The following is an 18,092-nucleotide window of genomic DNA, read 5'->3' as shown; positions in this document are numbered from 1 at the left end:
AAAAGAAAGTGCTCTAAATGATATAACTGCATGTATATTTAAGTGTATAAGATAGAAAATGATATCACTGAGTTTTATTGGATCATTGAACAGAACTGTTTGCAGTATCATTGTTGGAATGTCCACTTGACAAGCTTTAATTTTGTGAGTTGAACAATTATTTCTGAGATGACAATATGTAATCCATTAACTAGTGATTTCCTACTGTTTATTTTTTTTCTGTAAATCTGTATAACTTGTACCCTTTCTCTGCTTTTTTTTTCTCCTTAAATAAAATTAAAAAAAGAAAAAGAAAAGTTCTTCCATCTTGCCCCTCCTTTTCGGTAAATAACCCCATGTGAATATTCTGATCATAGCCTGCAATTTTCCCTTTGACCTCAGACACAGTTTATAGCTATACAGTTCTATTTAATGATTTGCTTAATGTTTTTCTCTTCCTCTCTATACCTGTGTATCTCCATGAAGGAAGGACTATATCTACTTTAGACCACTACATACCTAGGACCTATGCCAATGATTGACAATAAATATCTACAGAGGAATTCTATAAATATTTGTTAAATGAATAAAGAAATGAATGTCACAAGTACAAATCAATTTGCTGAACAGAGAAAGTTTCTATAAACTAAGTGTAGTCACTATCAAGATATAATGGGTGCTTATAAATAGTGGTTAGGTACCCAGACCCTCTCCTATCCAGGTTAGGAGAAAAGCCTTATGAGAGAGCCTGGGAGCTACACCAGGCGTCATTTCCAGTGCATCCCGTCCTCCACCTAGCATGGGCCGATTATAAACCTCTAGCTATTTTCTGTCCCAGCCAGCATTCTCCCTAAACCCCCTTGGCCATATGGGGATTCTCCTAGTCCACTTGATGTTGTGACCCCAGAATCGCATGGGCTGGGGAATATATAAACAGTAGATGTTGATTTGGCTCATGATTCTGGAGTGTGAAAAACCTAACATCAAGGTGCCTGAATGTGTAAGGATCATGCGGCACTGTCCCGTGGTAGACAGAAGGGAGGAAAGAGAGGAGGAGAACGAGGATTGAACTCACTGTTCCAGCAGATCTACCTTAGAGTTAACTAAGCCATGTCTGTGACAGTGACATTAATCCCTCTCCAAGGGTACAGACCTCAGGACTTAACCACCTCCCAACCCTGTTGGGGATCAGCTGTGCAATGCATGAGCTTTTGAACACATTACAGCAGCTCCTGGATCATCCCTGACCCAGGCTGTCATGCTGGATGGGGTGTTGGTTAACTGATATCTAACCACCCTCTCATTCATCCAATCACTACAGGTCATTGTTGTGGTTTGTTTAAATGTCCCCCCAAAGCCTCCTGCAGTCATGGAGACAGCTGAGTGTAGCATTTCTGATTGGTTCATTGTCCCTCACTGGGATTGGTGATGTGAGTGCTGTACCTGCCCAGGGGTGGAGCTAGCATACAATATAAGGGAGAGAAGGAGGTGCCCTTCCTTTTGCCCTTTTGCTCTTGCTGCTTGCAGCTACCATGAACAGCTGCCCCTGAGCCATGCCACCCTGTCCTGGAGCCAGCTGAGTATGGACTGAAACTTCTAAACTATAAGCTAAATAAACCTTTCCTTGCTTCACGTTGAGTGTCAGGTATTTTGTCTCAGCAACATGAGAAAAGTAACCAAGACAGTCACTGTTTCACTCACGTCTTCACTGCACCTGAGAGGTGACATAGTTAGGCTGTTGTGCAGAGGAGAAAGAGGCTCTTCCACAGGTTTATCTGTTTGCCCAGTGGAAGGCTCGGTGCCAAGCCATGCTGGAACCCAGACTCGGGACATGGATTAGGAGGTGGCAAATGCCATGCCAAGGGCTTGGAAAGCAAGAAGAGGAAGATCAGACACACCCACTACTATCCATCTCCTGATTACTGCAGTGCAGCCTGCAGTGATTGCTCTGTGAGAGTCAGAGAGGACGGGTCCACTCCCCACACTTGCTGGCCATGTCATTAGGTGCAAAGATCCTGGGGCTTAGAGTTAAGCTTCAAGTTCTAGCCTCAGCCCTGCCATCTATTAGTGATGAGTCCAGTATTGGCTTTAAAAAAAAAAGATGAATATTACCCCTGGTTAGCTCACAGGGCAACTATGAATTTCACAGATTTGCCGAATACAGTTCTGAAAGCTCGGAATAAGAGGCTAAGGGGTATTGTTTATACCAAGCTGAGGCTGGACTGCAAATTCTCCCACTGCCAGTGTCAAACCTACTCATAAACCCCTGTAACTGGCTTATAAAAATTGAGGAACAGAAAGCAGGATTGCGGTTCTTGGCAGAGGAGGGGTGGCGGGAAGAGGAGCCACTGTACTGGAGCTCCCCAGTTCCTCAGCCATCCTACACTGCTCACACTCAGCTTATTAGCACGCTTCTGAACTTGCATATGTTGCAAACATTCTTTTCATGTTTTAAGCAGTAGATGTTTGGATTATTTAACAAAGTGAGGCATTACTGGAGAACAATATCTATGAAGCAAGAGGTTTGAAAGACGTGGACTTTCTTCAGGAGAGTTTATTTGTTTGACCTTTCTGATGGATTACAGATTACAGATTACAGATGGAAACAAGATTACAGATTTTAGGGCTACAAGGGGAAATAAGGGCAGCATATCGAAACTGCGCATTTCATTAAACTCAGATGCCTGCAAACGTCAGCCTCGGAACTTTCCACCGAAAAGTGTCTCTCCCGTCTGGAAGAGTGGGAGACCATTTCCTCTCCCCAGAAAGAACTCTTTCTAATCTATAGTGAGATGGTACATTTGTCATGACTGCAAATTTATTTGCAAGAACAACTGGCTTTACACAAGCCATCTGGAGCAGGCAAATGTCTCATGGACGCATGTGGGGAATTTCGCCAACAGCATATGTAGCTAAATGAGCTGGCTTTGGCACCGCGGAGAGCAGAACATTCCATTACACACCAGGAAGGTATTCCAACCATCACCTCCAAATAAACACATATCGATCTTCTCATGTAATGAAAACACATGTAAGGTGTAATGGTGTTTTTAATTCACGTGGTAACAACTAAATACACAGCCTCTGCAGAGTGCAGGGTTTGGCCCAACCCCGGGGACAGCCTGGAATCGTGGCTCAGCTGCTCATGCTTAAAGTGAAGCACATCTCCCTGCCCGCCCCATTTCCACTGGCCCAGGCCTGCACCTCAATCCTCGAAACCTCCCTTTCACCGATTCACAGTGACCCCGAGCTACATGACCACTCAGCGTAGTTTCATCACCTGAAGAATGAATGAAGAAGTAATTCCTTCCCTGGTTACACAGCAGTGTTTTGGGGAGACACTAGTAACACTTCACAGTAGGATGACAGTTTACACAGTTTAATTAACATTTCCAGTACATTGCTGTGTTCTCTCACAGTGATTTGATCCCCTTTGACACTGTGGTAGGGAACCGGTCAGTACTACACTGCTGGAGGCTCAGGGAGTCGGTGGCTGTCCCGGCAGGTTTATTTTTCACTCCATTCCTGGTCAGTGAGCAGCTTTCCTTCTCGAGGTGAGAGAAGGGTGCAGGCTCCTCCAGTTGGGTCAGCACCTCTTCTTAGCATCGCATGCTGGAAGTGACCAGGTGACTGCCATTCAGATCCCAGTACTAAGAACCAGTCCATGGCCCCCCATGTCCCCATGTAAGGGGCCCTGGAGATGGGGCCTGGGGCAGCTTCCCACTAAAAGGAGAAGGCTGAGGGGAAAAGCGGGAAAGCCGTTCCCAACAAAGGATTTTTTTTTCTCCCGTACTAAAGATTGAACACGTGGCCTTTACGCTGAGCTACACACTCAGCTTTTTCCTTAGGCAGGGTCTTGCTAAGTGCTAAGTTGCCCAGGCAGGGTTAGACCTCGTGATCCTCCTGCTTCAGAGCGCTAGGGTTACAGCCTGGGCCACCCTGACTGGCTGGAGGACTTGTCTTCTATGCAGGAATTGGATTTCTGGCCTGGGGCTTTGACCTATGTCTGTGATGCTGCATTTTCTTCTAATGAGGTAACCAACTATGTGAGAGACGATTCCAGGAGAGTGGCGCTAGGAAATAACTGCTTCCTGCGCAAGGCAGATCTGACAGAATTCACAAATCTACCTGGAGCATCTACTCCTAGCACAATTCTAACGTGGAAGCTGCTTTAGAGACTGCAGTGCCTTTGTTAGCTCAGTGACTCCTGCTGCCAAGACGGGCAACTCCGATCCAACATTACATCCACACAGTGCTGAAAATAGCAGAGTGAGTTGAATCCAGGCAGCCTGAGCCAACCATGTGCTCCAGGGGCACACTGTATAGAAGGGAGAGGAGGGGAGGATGGACAGAAAACAAGGCCGAAGACACAAGCTAGGTTGGCATCAGGGCGCACGTTTGTCATTCCTGCACTCTGGGATGCTGAGGCAGACAGGTCACAGGTTGTAGCCCAGGCAGGGCAACATAATAATTTAGCAGGACCTTGTCTCAAAATAAAAAGTTAAAAAGACTGGAGATGTAGCTCAGTGTGAAGAACCTGTGTTCAATCTCCTTTGGAAAGGAAGAAAGAAGTTAGAAAGGAAAGGAAAGCAAAGCCAAGCAGAAAGGGAGAAGGGAGGCTTCTCCTTCATTCACACCTGATTCTGCTTCCCAGGCTGCAGTGAGAAAATGGGCGAGTTCTTGCATGAGTTTCCTGCAGGCTTCCCTGGTTTGCACCCCGGGGCCCTCCGAACAGTCTTTCTGTGGAGCAGCTTCCTTCTCTACAGAGGAAATGCCCTGCCAGCCTTCTCACCATCCCCTCAGATTGGAACTGTGACATTAGGAACCTCGGGTTCCCAGTGCCAACCGATCCCGCAGGTTCTGTCAGTGGTAGCAATCTCCCTTAAATTTAGATGCGAGGGTGCATTTCACGCCAAATCTTGCAGCCCTAGACAAATGGTTTGGTCTAGTGTGGACTACGGGGATTCCCCTCAGGGTGCTATAGATTAGCAGGGGGACCCTCCGTGTGCCTTTCTCTGTCCCGCTAATATGGACAACAGAGAACTGCCTGCCCTCCTGCAGCCCCTGGAGGATCCACGAGAGCTGCACTGGGGTCCCTACACCAGCCAGGCCTGCGTCTAGGTACAAGAATATGCAACTTAGCCTTAAAATTGATGTCCTCAAGATTACTCTCAGGGAAACATTTAGATTCTGTAAACATGTGTGAGCAGACAGAGCCCAAGTGAGGAGATGAAGGTGCCCCTGAGGGTGGCAAAGACTCTGACATAAGTTACAGAGGCATAAATACATCAAAAATAGGCCACCAAGTCCTTCCTATCTGCAAAGGGACTTAAAATAGAGAAAACTAACATACATTCGACTAGAAATAGACCTGGAGGAGAGGACTATGTGGGTGGGTGGACCACAGATACTATTGAGATGATATGATAAACACACGGATAGAGACAGAGATGCCAGAGTAGGCAGAGAGGGTGACTGGAAGATAAGTAGATGGACACACAGACGAAAATAAATGTGCGCTGTGCACATCCTTGTCCACTGACAGGACAGGTGGAAGCCACACCCCAGAAGCAGCACACAGGCTGGCACCCAAGTCTTGGCTTCTGAACCCCATCCTCCCTGAAAGCACCCGGGCTTCCCGAGGAGATGATTGGCTTGGGGCTAGATCAGGGAAAGGGAAGCTGAGCCTGGGACATCTTGTGCCTGAAAGGAAGGACATAAATCACAGGGCGATGTCAAGAGGACAGAGAGGCCAGCGGAGAGGGGAGTGCTATGGCCCAAATTTGGGCAAATCTAACATCAAGTTGAACAATGGTGGCAATGGATCTTAATCCATTAAATGATATGGAAATCATAAATACAGGTCATAGTGTAAACTAAGTGAATAGATCAAAAGAAGAGGAATGGGATTCCTGCATGGCTCCAAGCACCCTTCCAAGTGACTGCTTTATTAACAAGGAGAAAAGATAGACCTGCAGTGGCAAAGCTGAGCAGACACACGCATGATGGGCAAAATGGTGCCTAGCTGTGTGCCGAAGCTGCGGCCCTGTAAGGCACACGCTGCCGTATCTGGAGACAGGGCCCTTGAAGAGGTGACTAAGGTAAAATGAGGTCGGATTCATTTTCTTACAAAAAATGAGATTAGGGGGCCGGGGACTCAGCTCAGCAGCACAAGCACCTGCCTGGTAAGCAGAAGGTCATGAGTTCGATCCCCGGTACTGAAAAAAAAAAGATTAGGGACAGGCATGATGACACAAGCCTGTAATTCCAGCACTCGGGAGGCTGGAGCAGGAGGATCACTATAAATTCAAGGTCAGTTAGGGCTATAAAGTGAGTTCAAGGCCAGCCTGAACAACATTTTGAAGTACTATCTCAATAAGATGGAAGAGAGAGAAATTTGAGCATACAGAGACCAGTAGCTAAAGCCACAAAACTTTTGCTATGGCAGTCTTCTCTGCCTAAGGTACCTCCTTTGTCAAGACTCAGTAACGAGGGCGAATCAAACAGCAAAGAGCACTGAGAGGGTCTGATGGAAGGGCACCACTTGTCGCCTGTTTCCCTTGCCCTGGTGCGTGATATCATGAGATGACGTCGGCAGCACCCAGACAGGACACCACAAGAAACCGCTGCCTGTCCCCTCTCGAGCCTTTGGCTAAGTGCAGAGATTGTACGGTTTATTACCTGACACGCCTTCTGTCAGAGGGACTCTAGCAGGAAAGAGGGACAGGAACTGGCTCCACCCATGGATGCACTGAATTGGTTGCAGAGTGCTTGCCGGGAAACCACAAATTAGTAAATAACTGGCCCGTTGTCTTTTTTTTTTTTTTTTTTTTTTAAATCGGTTCCGAGGATTGAACTCATGACTGCCTGCTTGCAAGGCAGGTGCTTATGCCGCTGAGCTAAATCCCCAGCCCCTTGGCCCATTGTCTTGAAATTGTCAAGGTCGTGAAAGTCAAGGAGGGGTTGCGGGATGAAGATAGTATCACCCACTGTTTTGCAAATGTTGACCAAGCTTTCACACCACCTGAGATGCTTAAGACAAACATGTAATGTTTGGAAATGTTGGGAAACTAGGATGTAGGGGTAAGGAGTGACCAAGTTGCTGCTTTAAGTCAGACATCCAGGAAGGCAACGGAGGGGAAGATTTGAGCAGGCAAATAGGGGCCTTTTGCGAATGTATGGGAAGTGGGCTCTGTGGATCTCCCAGGGAAGCAAATGCTGCCTCTGAATTGGGCGGCTGCCAAGAACAACTAGGGCGAGCCCAGCGTGGTCGTCGGCGAGTCCAGCATAGTGGTCAGCGAGTCTCTGGGGGCCACTCACAGGGTGGACACTCACAGGCGCTGTCTGAGTCTCAGCTGACTGGGCACTGGTTTAGATAGACCCTAAGCTACACTGCAAAAAGCAAAAACGAGAAGCAGGATGAAGTACTATTCCTGCTGCCCACCTGATCCAAAACCCAGGGCAGAGCTGTGTGTGTGTGTGTGTGTGTGTGTGTGTGTGTGAGAGAGAGAGAGAGAGAGAGAGAGAGAGAGAGACAGAGACAGAGACAGAGAAAGAGACCTCACCTGGTTCCACAGATCTCAGCAAACACAGTTACGACAGTCGGGACTAGGGCTGTTTTCCCTCCGAGACCATTCTGAGCTGACGCAGCAAGTCTCAAGGTCCTGAGGCAGGAATGGACGGAGAAGTCTGAGCGAGGGAGAGCAGGCTGGACAGCAGCCACAGGAACGAGCTGTTTTGGCGCGGTCTGGAGTGGTGAGTGGATTAACGATGTAAAGTGATGCCCTTAGCTGCTGTTTACTGGTAGCAGAGAGCTGGATCAGAGGAGGCCCCATGGCCGGTGCCACGCGATGGCCTGTGCGGGGTGGGTGCGGAGGAGGAGTAATGGCTCCCAGAACAGGAAAGGGGTGAAACCAGGCACAGAGGACTTCGGCCACACAGCTGGATTCTGGACGGTACCTGTGAAGAAAGGGATCACTTGCCAGGCCTCCTTTCCTCAGAGAGCTCTTCGCCCCAGCAACGGCCCCTGCCGTGTCCTCTCTTCCTGACCTCCCCTCCCCCATGGACCACAGTCCCCAGCCACCACAGCAGTTCGCTCCCGGGACAAAAGAAGGCCTGGTGCTTCCTCTTCTGGGCGGCGCTGCTGGTCATTTGCTTCCTGATTCCAAGCTCCTGAGGGCAGCATCATGCCTTGGTCTGATCCGGCCTCAGCCCTGACCGAGCTGGAATCCTGGTATGCACTGAATAGCAGCTGCACAGTGCCAAGGCGGTGACTTCAGAGGATGCCATGGGGGTGAGTTCGTGGGTGAAGCTCTGTTACCTCAAATAGCAGCCGCTCTCCTGGGTACCCAACTCTCCACAATGACAGGATAGGACAGGGTCTCCAAAGGCATGTCTCCAACGGTCCTGAAAAGCTCTGGTTCTGGAGGAATGATCTCCAAAGGCTCTCACAAACAACCGGCCCTGAAAACTCCTTCCAGCCAGGAACTGTGGCAGAGTTCACCACGCCTGATTCAAGGAGCAGAACTGGTGACTCAGGGAGCCTCCCGTGGAGCTCAGGCCATTCCCTGCCACCACCTGCCCCGCTCTGCCTGGAGATCCTGTTGGTGGAGGCTGACAAAAGGCAAGGCCTTTACTCCCCAGGCTTACAACAAAATTTAAAAGAAAAAAAAAAGCCACTTCAGAAACCTCTATGACAATTCCATCCACATGTGTTTCCCAAATTCTTTTATTTTTCACCACTTATTCAATAGATTTCTATGAGCCTAAGTCTTTTTCTTTGTCATTGTTAGGAACCCAGGCTACCTACATAGTAGACACCAAATATAGGACATTTGCCTTAGAGAGAAATAGTGATTTGAAAACTTGTCCAATGCTTTGTTTTGTTTTGTTTTTTGAGACAGGGCTTAACTTTTTAGTTCAGGCTGGCCTCAAACCCACAGCACACCTACCTCAGCCTCCTGAGCGCTAGGATGACAGGCAGGCACCACCATGATCAGCTCCAACTCTAATCTGCAATACTTAATTGATCCACATAATTGTTAAGGATATATCTTGTCAAGAGATATGATACCTTTAAGTTCTCAAAACTTCTTAAATTCACCTATTTTTTAAACAAATGCATGCCAGCCAAGCGCGGTGGTGCACACCTGTAAACCTAGCCTTTGGAAGCCTGAGCCAGGAGCATCACTGGGAGTTTAAGGTCAGCCTGGGTTATTTAGTAAGTTCAAGGTCAGCATGACAAGGTATGCAAGCTACTCTGAAAGTTGTCGTGAGATCTTTTCTAGACATAAAGCCAAGGCCTCCAGTAGCCAGCATTGCTACTGTTACCACAGCTGGGGGTACCCCTCACACGACTTTATGATCCCCAAAGGCTGTGATGGGAACCTCAACCCAGTCTGTAAACAGGAGGGTTCCTGAAGAACATGCCGCCCACTCAGTGCCAAAGAGCTGCAGACTGCAGCTTCCTTCTCCAGCCTTCCTGCTGTTGAATCTGGTAGGTCCTCCCTTTGCGCTAAATATCTTGCTCAACCTATGTTGGTCTCTAACTTCCCAGAAATCTCTACCAAAAACCTTATACAAAAAAAAAAAAAAAAAAGCCTTTGAGGGGTTAGGGGGATGTGAGTCACATGTGTAACCCCAGCACTTGAGGCTGAGGCACGAGGACTGCCATGAATTTGAGGACAACCTGGGCTACACAGTGAGACTGTTTTCCAGAGAGAGAGAAGAGAGGGGATAGAACTTCTAGAAGGTGGTGGAGTGGTGAAGAGCAGAGAAACAGCCTCTCCAAGATCTGGTGTCCAGATGCTGGAAAATAGCAATGTGAGGAAGAAAACGGCAGTGGGTCTGGAGGACCGAGGAAAGATCTGAAATGAGAACTGAAACCCACGGGGCGAGCAAAGAGACCTCCATACAGGAGGAGGAGGTGGAAGGCGGCACTTTCTCCAGGAGCAGCTCAAACCTACAGACTCACGGTGACAGTAGAGACCTGGAGACCTCCACAGAGAAACACATCGGTGGAATGCAGCAGTGGGCATAGCAGCTGCAGTGGCTGTGAGTTATTTGGGCTTTTGCAGAGGCCAGCTGAGCTCAGAACTCAGAGCAATTCAGGGCTGGCTCCATCCAGAGGTCCCCAGTGACAGCTGAGGCTGCTGGTTCAAGTCAGCAGTCAGGAAGCCAATTTCCTGTGAGCAGGGAGCAGGGTTCCAGCTGGTAGGAGGCACACGGAGCGCTGCATGCTCACGTGGTCCCAGCCGCACAGGCAAAAACCAGTCTGGACCGCAGTGAACTAAAGGCGCAGGCTTGCTGGGATCATCCACACCTCACTGTAAATCTACTGCAGGCTTGCTGGAATTAACCAACTCGGATCTGAACTGTCTGCTCACTCCACCAGTGACAGCAGAGACATACCTCAAAGTGCACATTTCTTTTTTTGTTTTCCTCTTTTCTTGCTTTCTTATGTGTAGTCACCCCTTCCCCAGCCAGGATACTTCAGTCCGTTAGATGCCCAGGTAATAGAGCCGGTTGCAGTTCTAAAAACCTTTTGTTTCTTAGAAACGGCTGGCGCTGGTCACTGGGAGACATAGCTGGCCACTGTTGTGCATATGAAGAACCAGCCCTCAACTGACCACCATTCTGCCTCTGTACTTCCTGCCTGCTTACCTCAGATAAGCCCTGGACCTGAGAGCAGGGCCTGGTGTCCTGGGAGTGAGCCCAATCAGTGCCAATGATTAAAGGAATCTATCTCCAAATCCGGGGTTTCCTTTCAGTGTTTCTGTTTGCCAGTGCACGTGAATATGAATATTTTTTAGCATTTGTTGTTCTTACATTTATTTTTCCTTCTCTTTCCCTCCTGTCTTCTTCACTAGTTTCCCAGAGTTCACCTAATCTTTTGTCCTCCAGCCTGGCTTCTAATCTCTTCCTCTTCTATTTCTCTGTTTTTCCCCTAACCCACTTTAAATTTCTCCCCTAAAGGTAAAATTGCCATGTTGAGGGCTTATTTACTATGCACAATTTTCTGGTTCAGTTTAGATCTTGTTATAGAACCACAAAGCTAGTTCATACGGTTAAGCATGGCAAGCAGTATTTACTTCAGTTTGTCACCTGCTAGGCTGTTAGATGCTCGATTGCCAACTGTACTACTTCAAGCAAGGTGACACAATTGTCAATGAGCTGTTCTCCCTGGAGTAGCAAGACTGAGATTACCTAAGAGTCACAGAAAACACGGTGGGCCAGAGCGGAGACCCAGCAGGCAGCACCTTCTCATCTCCAACAAATGGAAAACTAACACCTTAACAGACTCAAAACCCAGGGCCAGCTATACCTGGAAAATATCTCTAAGAGGTAGTGACTTCCTAAGGGTAGCAAACACTAGCAATAAAGCTACCTGCCATAAGCAACTGACAAGAATCAACCCAGGAATTAACGAAAAAAAGAAAGAAAAATGAGAAGACACATCAGCAAGATGCAACCCCAGACTCTAGCTCACCGGAGAAACTCAGGGGGCACTGAGATGGGACGACGTGAAAGCCATCCACTGGACTCTCTGAAGTGGCAGTGATGGAAGTAATAAGGAACTGAATGTAACGGTCAGTGAGTGGATGAAGTGATTTTTTAAATAGTGGAGTACTACTCTGCCATAAAGAAGGATAAGCTTCCAGCATTTCCAGGTAAAGAGGCACCTGGAGACCACACTCCTAATGAGATAAATCACATGCACATGCTCAAGTAACACATGGTTTCTCGGGCGTGAGAAACCAAGAGTGTAAAGGACGACCAGAATGTAAAATAAGTACTGGGAAATGGGAGGAAAAGGTTCAAATGGGAAAGGGAACAGAGGAGCAGGGAGGAAAAGAGACTGGAAAAAATGGAAACAAAGCTTTTGTAAACAAAGAGAGGAAGAGGGTTGAAGGGAGAGAGAGGGGGGATGGGAAAAAATCCTCCAGCAAACGATTTAATTTCCAAATAAATAATTCTAAGGGAGCAGTTTTACTCTTTGTTAAAATAGGGGCTCTGATATAGATTAAAATACTGATAATTTTTTAATTTACAGATATCTCTAGAATTTTTAATGGTAACAACAAGTATCTGCCAACCTCCATAAGTAACAAGAACTAATGCGACTGCATCTGCTTCTCCTGAGATTAGGACTGTGCCAGGCCAGGGCTGGGGAACCCAGCCCAGGCCCAGGCTTGGCTTTCACCTTGCAGGCACTGGCTGACCCTGACGTTGATTCCTGCACAGACCAGGGCCTGAAGGACAACAGACACAGTTGGAGGCTGCCCAGGTTGGAAGTCCAAGGCCCGCCTTGGGTGGGGGACACACAAGGGGTACATCCCGTGTGCAAATGAGGATGTCACCATCCCCCATCTCCACTGGGAGCTACTACAGGGCTCAGTGACAGGGAAAAATAAGTTTCCTCTAAGGACTTAAAACCTCCTGGCAACCACAAGAAATGCACCGGGCTGGGTGTGGCAGCGCACAGATGGCACCACAGCACTGGGGAGGCTGCGGCAAGGTCAGGAGCTGCGAGGGCCAGCCTGAGCTGTACAGTGAGTCTGAGGCCAGTCTGCACTACAGCAGGAGACCGCATCTCCTAAAAAATAAACAAACTACTTACAAATACACATGGGTCAATCAAAAATATTATCATGTCATGCAAGAAATTGAAAAGCACAAGATGGCCAGGTGTGGTGGCACACACCTGAAATCCCAACACTCGGGAGGCTGAGGCAGGAGGATTGTTGCAAGTTCAAGCCCAGTCTGGGCTATAAAGTTAGCTCAAGACAGCCTGAACTGCACAGTGAGACTCTGTGTCAAAAAGACAAAAAAAAGAAAAGCACAAGATGACGTTCATTTGGGTTTACAAAGACTCACTGTTTACAAGGCCCAATAAATCGCAGCCAGTAATCTTGTTTCAAGTGCTCTCAGACTGATGCTGGCCTAGTGGGCAGGCAGGCAAGCTGCAGAATGAAGAGCCAGGTGGCAAATATCCAGATTTGTGGACCACGGGATCCTCATGGCAACTGCCCAACTCTGCTGGGACAGGGGATACAGACAATATGGAAACCAGTGAGTGTGGCATGCTCGGGAATTTTATTTTATATTCTCTTCCCTTTTTTTCTCTTTGAAATAAAATGAATTTTTAAAAAAAAAAGTGTAGCTGCCTTCCAATAAAAAGTAACTGACACAAACAGGCAAAGTAGAGTAGGCAACTACGTGCTCTAATCCCTCCTCTGGAGGATGAGAAGATGGCATTCCACAAAAGATGACAGATCTGTGACAAAACATTCAAGGAAAACAACTTGAGGAGGAAAAGTTTATACTGACTCACGGTTTTAGGTTTCAGTCCACAACCTCTGGGCTCTGCTGCTTCTGGCCCATGTGGGGCAGAAACATCACGGCAGATGGGAATGAGAGAGAGAAGTCACTCATCTCATGGTGGCCGAGAAGCAGAGAGAGAAGCAAAGGGCCAGAGAGGATGGGGTCAGAGGCTCGCACCCCACGACCTGTGTCCCCCAGCCGTGTCCCACCTCCTAACCCATGCAGCCATGAACGCGGCAGATCAAACCTACAGTACATAAATGGGGCAGGGCCCACTGGAGTTCAACCTCCAGGACTCCTGGATTACTGGAGAGGAAAAATTTCAACTTTAGAATGTGGTAAGCATCCAAATTGAAAATTTTAAGGTAACACAGAACAAATAAAAGTAAGTTCAATAATCCTCAATTTATGTAGAGAAATAAATGGGAGACGTAATAATTGCAAGAAAAGGTGGAAGAGAAGACCCAAATATAACAATAAATCCAAGTATGTCACCACACTAGACACAGATGTTCTCACGTAATGCTGGGGCTTGAATAAAATGGTACAAGATTGGCTTTTTATACCCTAAACCTATGCCCTTTTCATGCAGCAGCCCCAGCTCCTCCTAAATTACAAACTAGAGAAATTCCTGGGAAAGTCCACCGGGAAACACATCCAAGGATTTTTATGACAAAGCTAGAAATAGCCCCTTTATCCATCAAATGGAACTGGAACAAGAAATTGACTTTTTATTTTTGAGACAGAGTCTCACACTGTAATCTAGGCTGGCCTTGAACTCACCACGTAGCCTGGGCTGACCTCAAACTCACAGTATCCTCCTGCTTCAGCCTCCCAAGTGCTAGGATGACAGGCATGTGCCACCACGCCCGGCCAGAAACGAGTTTCTCAGATTTTCCTCGGTAGAGTCATGTTCTGCTTATTAGTCTGGGTAATGAGCCTTAAGGGACTTGCTTTTGCCACTGTTCTTGACATGTTCCATTACATTCACTGTATTTTGTTTCATCAAGAAATGTTAAGACCAGGGGAGCTGGACAACTGTAAGAGATTGCAAAAACATTGCGAGAGCCAGAACTAAAAAGTCTCAGGAGGTTTTATCCGCTCACTTTCATCATTACTAACAAATGCCCACCAGTACTGTAACCACTTGGAACAAGCGTTAAAAAGCAGGCAGGCACCATGCTCTTGTCAAGATCCACACTAGGGCCCCCAACCTCCAGTACCAATCCAATCCCCCCTCTCCCCTTCTCTGCCCAGCTGGAGGTGTAGCTCAGGAGCTCTGTATTTCAGGAACAATGGCCCAGCCTCCCAAGACACCGGCACAATGCCCACGTGCTCTGTATGCCCAGGGGACCAGCAAGATGCCGACGACGCTTTGGAAGGTCTGTTTGTGCCAGGAAACCTCCTGGAGACCGCCCTTTGCGCCAGCTGCTGCTCAGGACTAGTTCCCTGTGCCTCGGGTCTGTTTACTGTTTCACACACAGCTGCTTCTCCATGCCTGGCTGTGCCAAGGGACCTCAGAACCCTTGGCATCGCTGAAGCCTGCCATGTGTAAATACAGCCAGGTCAGAGCTGGAACAGACCGAGGGCAACCGCACTTGAGACTCAATTCATGAGTCTCACCCACCTCTGAAGTGTCATTACGAGGTCTGTATGGAGATGCAGAAATACTAAAGGCTGGACGCTCTATTTCCAACATGGATATAAAACAAGAGTATGGAGGTTCCAGATCTGAGCAATGTTTGCTTTCCAGAAATATGTTTCCAGTAACATGAGAATTCCTCAAGCAACCTGAAAGCCGTACAAGCCAGAGCCTGCAAGACGGACATTCTGGCTGAGGGAGCCCGGCACTGGCAGGGAATGCCCAGTAACACCACCGCATTCAGTGCGCTTGGAAAGACACCGTTAATCTATGTCTAAACCAACAGCTATTAGCTCTTCTATCAGCTTCTGACCATCAGATGACTAAATGGATTCATTAGTTCAAGCCATACTGAATATGAAAAAAGGGAAAGGAACTGCTCTGAGAAAAACAACAATAAGACAAGGGTCACCTCAGCATAGGTGGATGTACTGATTACCCCAGCAGAGTTGGGGAGGGGCTAGCTCACAGCAGGGAGGGGGGGAGAAAGGCAGTGACCTGACCCTGTGTGCAAGCTCCCCTGGGGGTCACGGCTCCACCCCGCTCTCTCAGTGAGGAATGAAAACCACCCCTGTCCTAAGAAGGAATTTAACTCAAAACCTACAGGAGGGAGAGGAGATGGGAAATCATGCAACACACGTTTAAAAATATAAAATTTATTTATATCCACGGTGAGATAGTTCACATTCTGTACATTATATTGCTACCAAACATTGCTAAGTTTATTTCTGTTGGGGAAGCTTCTTTCTCTCTTTAAAAAACTTAAGGCTCAGTTCTCAAAAGGCAATTGCTTTACTTATTTTTCTGAAGTTGAAGAATAAACCAGACAGGGCTGGAGGGTGGAAGGGGACTTTACACACTTCCCTCATTCTTTTTTTTTTTTTTTTTTTTTTTTTTTGTCTTTTTCGTTTTTATCGGTACCAGGGATCGAACTCACGACTGCCTGCTTGCAAGGCAGGCGCTTATGCCACTGAGCTAAACCCCCAACCAATGGCATTTTAAAGATTCCACTTAAAAACATGTTTAGTTAGAAAAGCAAACACACCTGTCAACAGGAGGGTGCATTCAGCAGACAAACGGAAACAGCCGAGCCCTCTGTGACTGCTGGCAGGATGAAATGTGCCGCGTGTCCCCACACATAAACACCCTCACCCGGGGCCACCGTTTTCCCTTGGGAAGAACCAAAAAGCAGTTCTCTTGCAACACATTAATAGAAGATAACGAACATTTCCTCTCCACCTTCAGACCAGAACCCACCCCTGAACCCACAGCCGGCCCTGCAGCAGGGACACCACCAGGACGGCACCCTCACCCCAGGGTGGTGCCCACCCACGCCGGAGTGAAAGGTGTGGGGAAGCAAGTCAGGGAACAGGGTGGACGTGGAGAATTAGTCTATCAACACGCTGCGAACACACTCCGGAAGCTCTTCCTTCATCCCACTGCCCATGACACTGGCCTTTCACAGAGGTCAGAATCTGCTCTAACTCAGGAAACTCAGGCCCCGGTTCATGCTGGAGCAATGACAAGGACCCAAAGGGCACCTGCTGGCTCTGCCTCTGGCATCAAGAGGTACAGACAATCATTCTATAGAAAAGATTAATAATAACAGCAAAACATTATGGGCTGGAGATACAGCTCAGAGCCACAGCACTTGCCTGGCAAGAACGAGGTCCTGAGTTCAATTCCCAGTACCCAAAAAAAACCCCACTACACACATGAGGCTGAGGCAGGATTGCCACAAGTTCAAGGCCAGCGGGGCTATATAATTCAAGGCCAGCCTGAACTACATAGCAAAACCCTGTCTCAAAACATCAAAACTACAAAGAAGCAGAATCAATTGTTTAAAAACAACCAAAACAAATCCCCCAATCACGCATTTGTAAGAGTGGCATGGGATGCCAAGTGCTCCTGGGGGTCACCCGTCCAGTTCCAGGGCACCGTTGCCCACGATCATCTTGCTGTAATTCTTCTGCTGCTCCTCCTTAAAGGTGTCCTTCACTTTGGCTCTCTTCAGCCCGCCATCCCTGGAAACAAAGTCAAATCGATCAAAGATTCTCCCAACAGGATGTACAAAGCACACATTAACAGGTTCCACAAGCTGCTGTGACAACAGGGGGACAAAGGACACTGCATTGGGCAGCAGGAAGACCAAGAGTTCAGTCTCTGAGCTACCACCTACCAACCAGAGGTCACCGGGGTAAATAGGGAACAGCATCTTCTCGGCTCAGGCGACTTTTTAGAAGTTAGGGTTGCTGTGTTACACATCTGAATTTAAATACGGATTATTAAAACCAAGATTGTTTCCCTATATTTTCCCCAAAGGCAACAAAAGGTTTTTCATCTACCTATGTCTTACTGGAAAACCATATGCAAAACTTAAATACTTGTGAAACAGCAGTGTTACATCTGCGTGAGCAAATTCCTTACCCATAAACAGATTGTGACAACTATAATCCCACGTTTACCAAGAATTGTTTTTATCCAAAGCACTGAATTCTGAATATTTAAACTCTCTCATATTCCAAGACAGACTGGAAACAAATCAAATCATAAATTAGGCACCCGACCGGAAGTCTATGCCTAAGCCGCAGCTTGTGCTCACTGAGACCCTTCCGTGGTGAAGCAGGCAGATCTGCCCAGGCTCAAAGGGTGCTCTGTGCCTCCCCCTCCTCAGGGAGCAGCCAGGAGCCTGGGCTCCCTGCTGTGCCAGTGTTGCAGGCCTTACCCCAGCAGAGGGGGACTGAACTGCATGCTGTCACTGTTTAATTGTAACCTAGTCAGGCATGAATGTCCATCCAGCACTTTCAGATGGTGATGAACGACTGCAGTTTCCTGAGTGAGCTCAATGCCACCAGGACAGAGGCAGCCTCCACGGCCGCCTGGCTGAGACCCAGCACACTGCAGGACTGGGGGGATGAAGCCCAGATTCAGCGTGCACCTGAGGCCCCCGCTAAGAACAGCCCACAGGCCACAGTACACTGGGGCCGGTGGTGGGAGGTTCCCGCCAAATGGGCAACACTGCGGTCGGGCCTCAGAAGCATCGTGTGGGCTCTTTACCCAAGCGCGCTACCCCGCTGCTCCTAGCATTTGCATTGGTTTGCAGCAGCAGGAAGCACAGAAATGATGCAGAGTATGAGGTGTGACCCAA

At 48.0% G+C, this 18,092-nt stretch overlaps 1 protein-coding gene across 2 annotated transcripts in view; it reads right to left on the bottom strand.

The window, feature by feature from the left end:
• Positions 1-15,584: 15,584 nt before the first annotated feature.
• Positions 15,585-18,092, bottom strand: part of Gpat3 (glycerol-3-phosphate acyltransferase 3) — a 58,899-nt gene continuing 56,391 nt past the window's right edge. For both annotated transcript variants that reach the window (XM_063249354.1, XM_003469400.5), the window contains one exon: positions 15,585-16,968. In XM_063249354.1, the coding sequence (XP_063105424.1) occupies positions 16,860-16,968 (109 nt within the window). In that variant the 3' untranslated portion in view covers positions 15,585-16,859. The remainder of the gene's footprint in view (positions 16,969-18,092) is intronic.

This window comes from Cavia porcellus, unplaced genomic scaffold, assembly GCF_034190915.1.
Source record: "Cavia porcellus strain 051 isolate PalLab524CR breed Dunkin Hartley unplaced genomic scaffold, mCavPor4.1 scaffold_5, whole genome shotgun sequence".
Classification (NCBI taxonomy): Eukaryota; Metazoa; Chordata; class Mammalia; order Rodentia; family Caviidae; genus Cavia; species Cavia porcellus.
The sequence above is the reverse complement of the archived record's forward strand: the minus strand, read 5'-3'. Positions and strand labels throughout refer to the sequence as shown.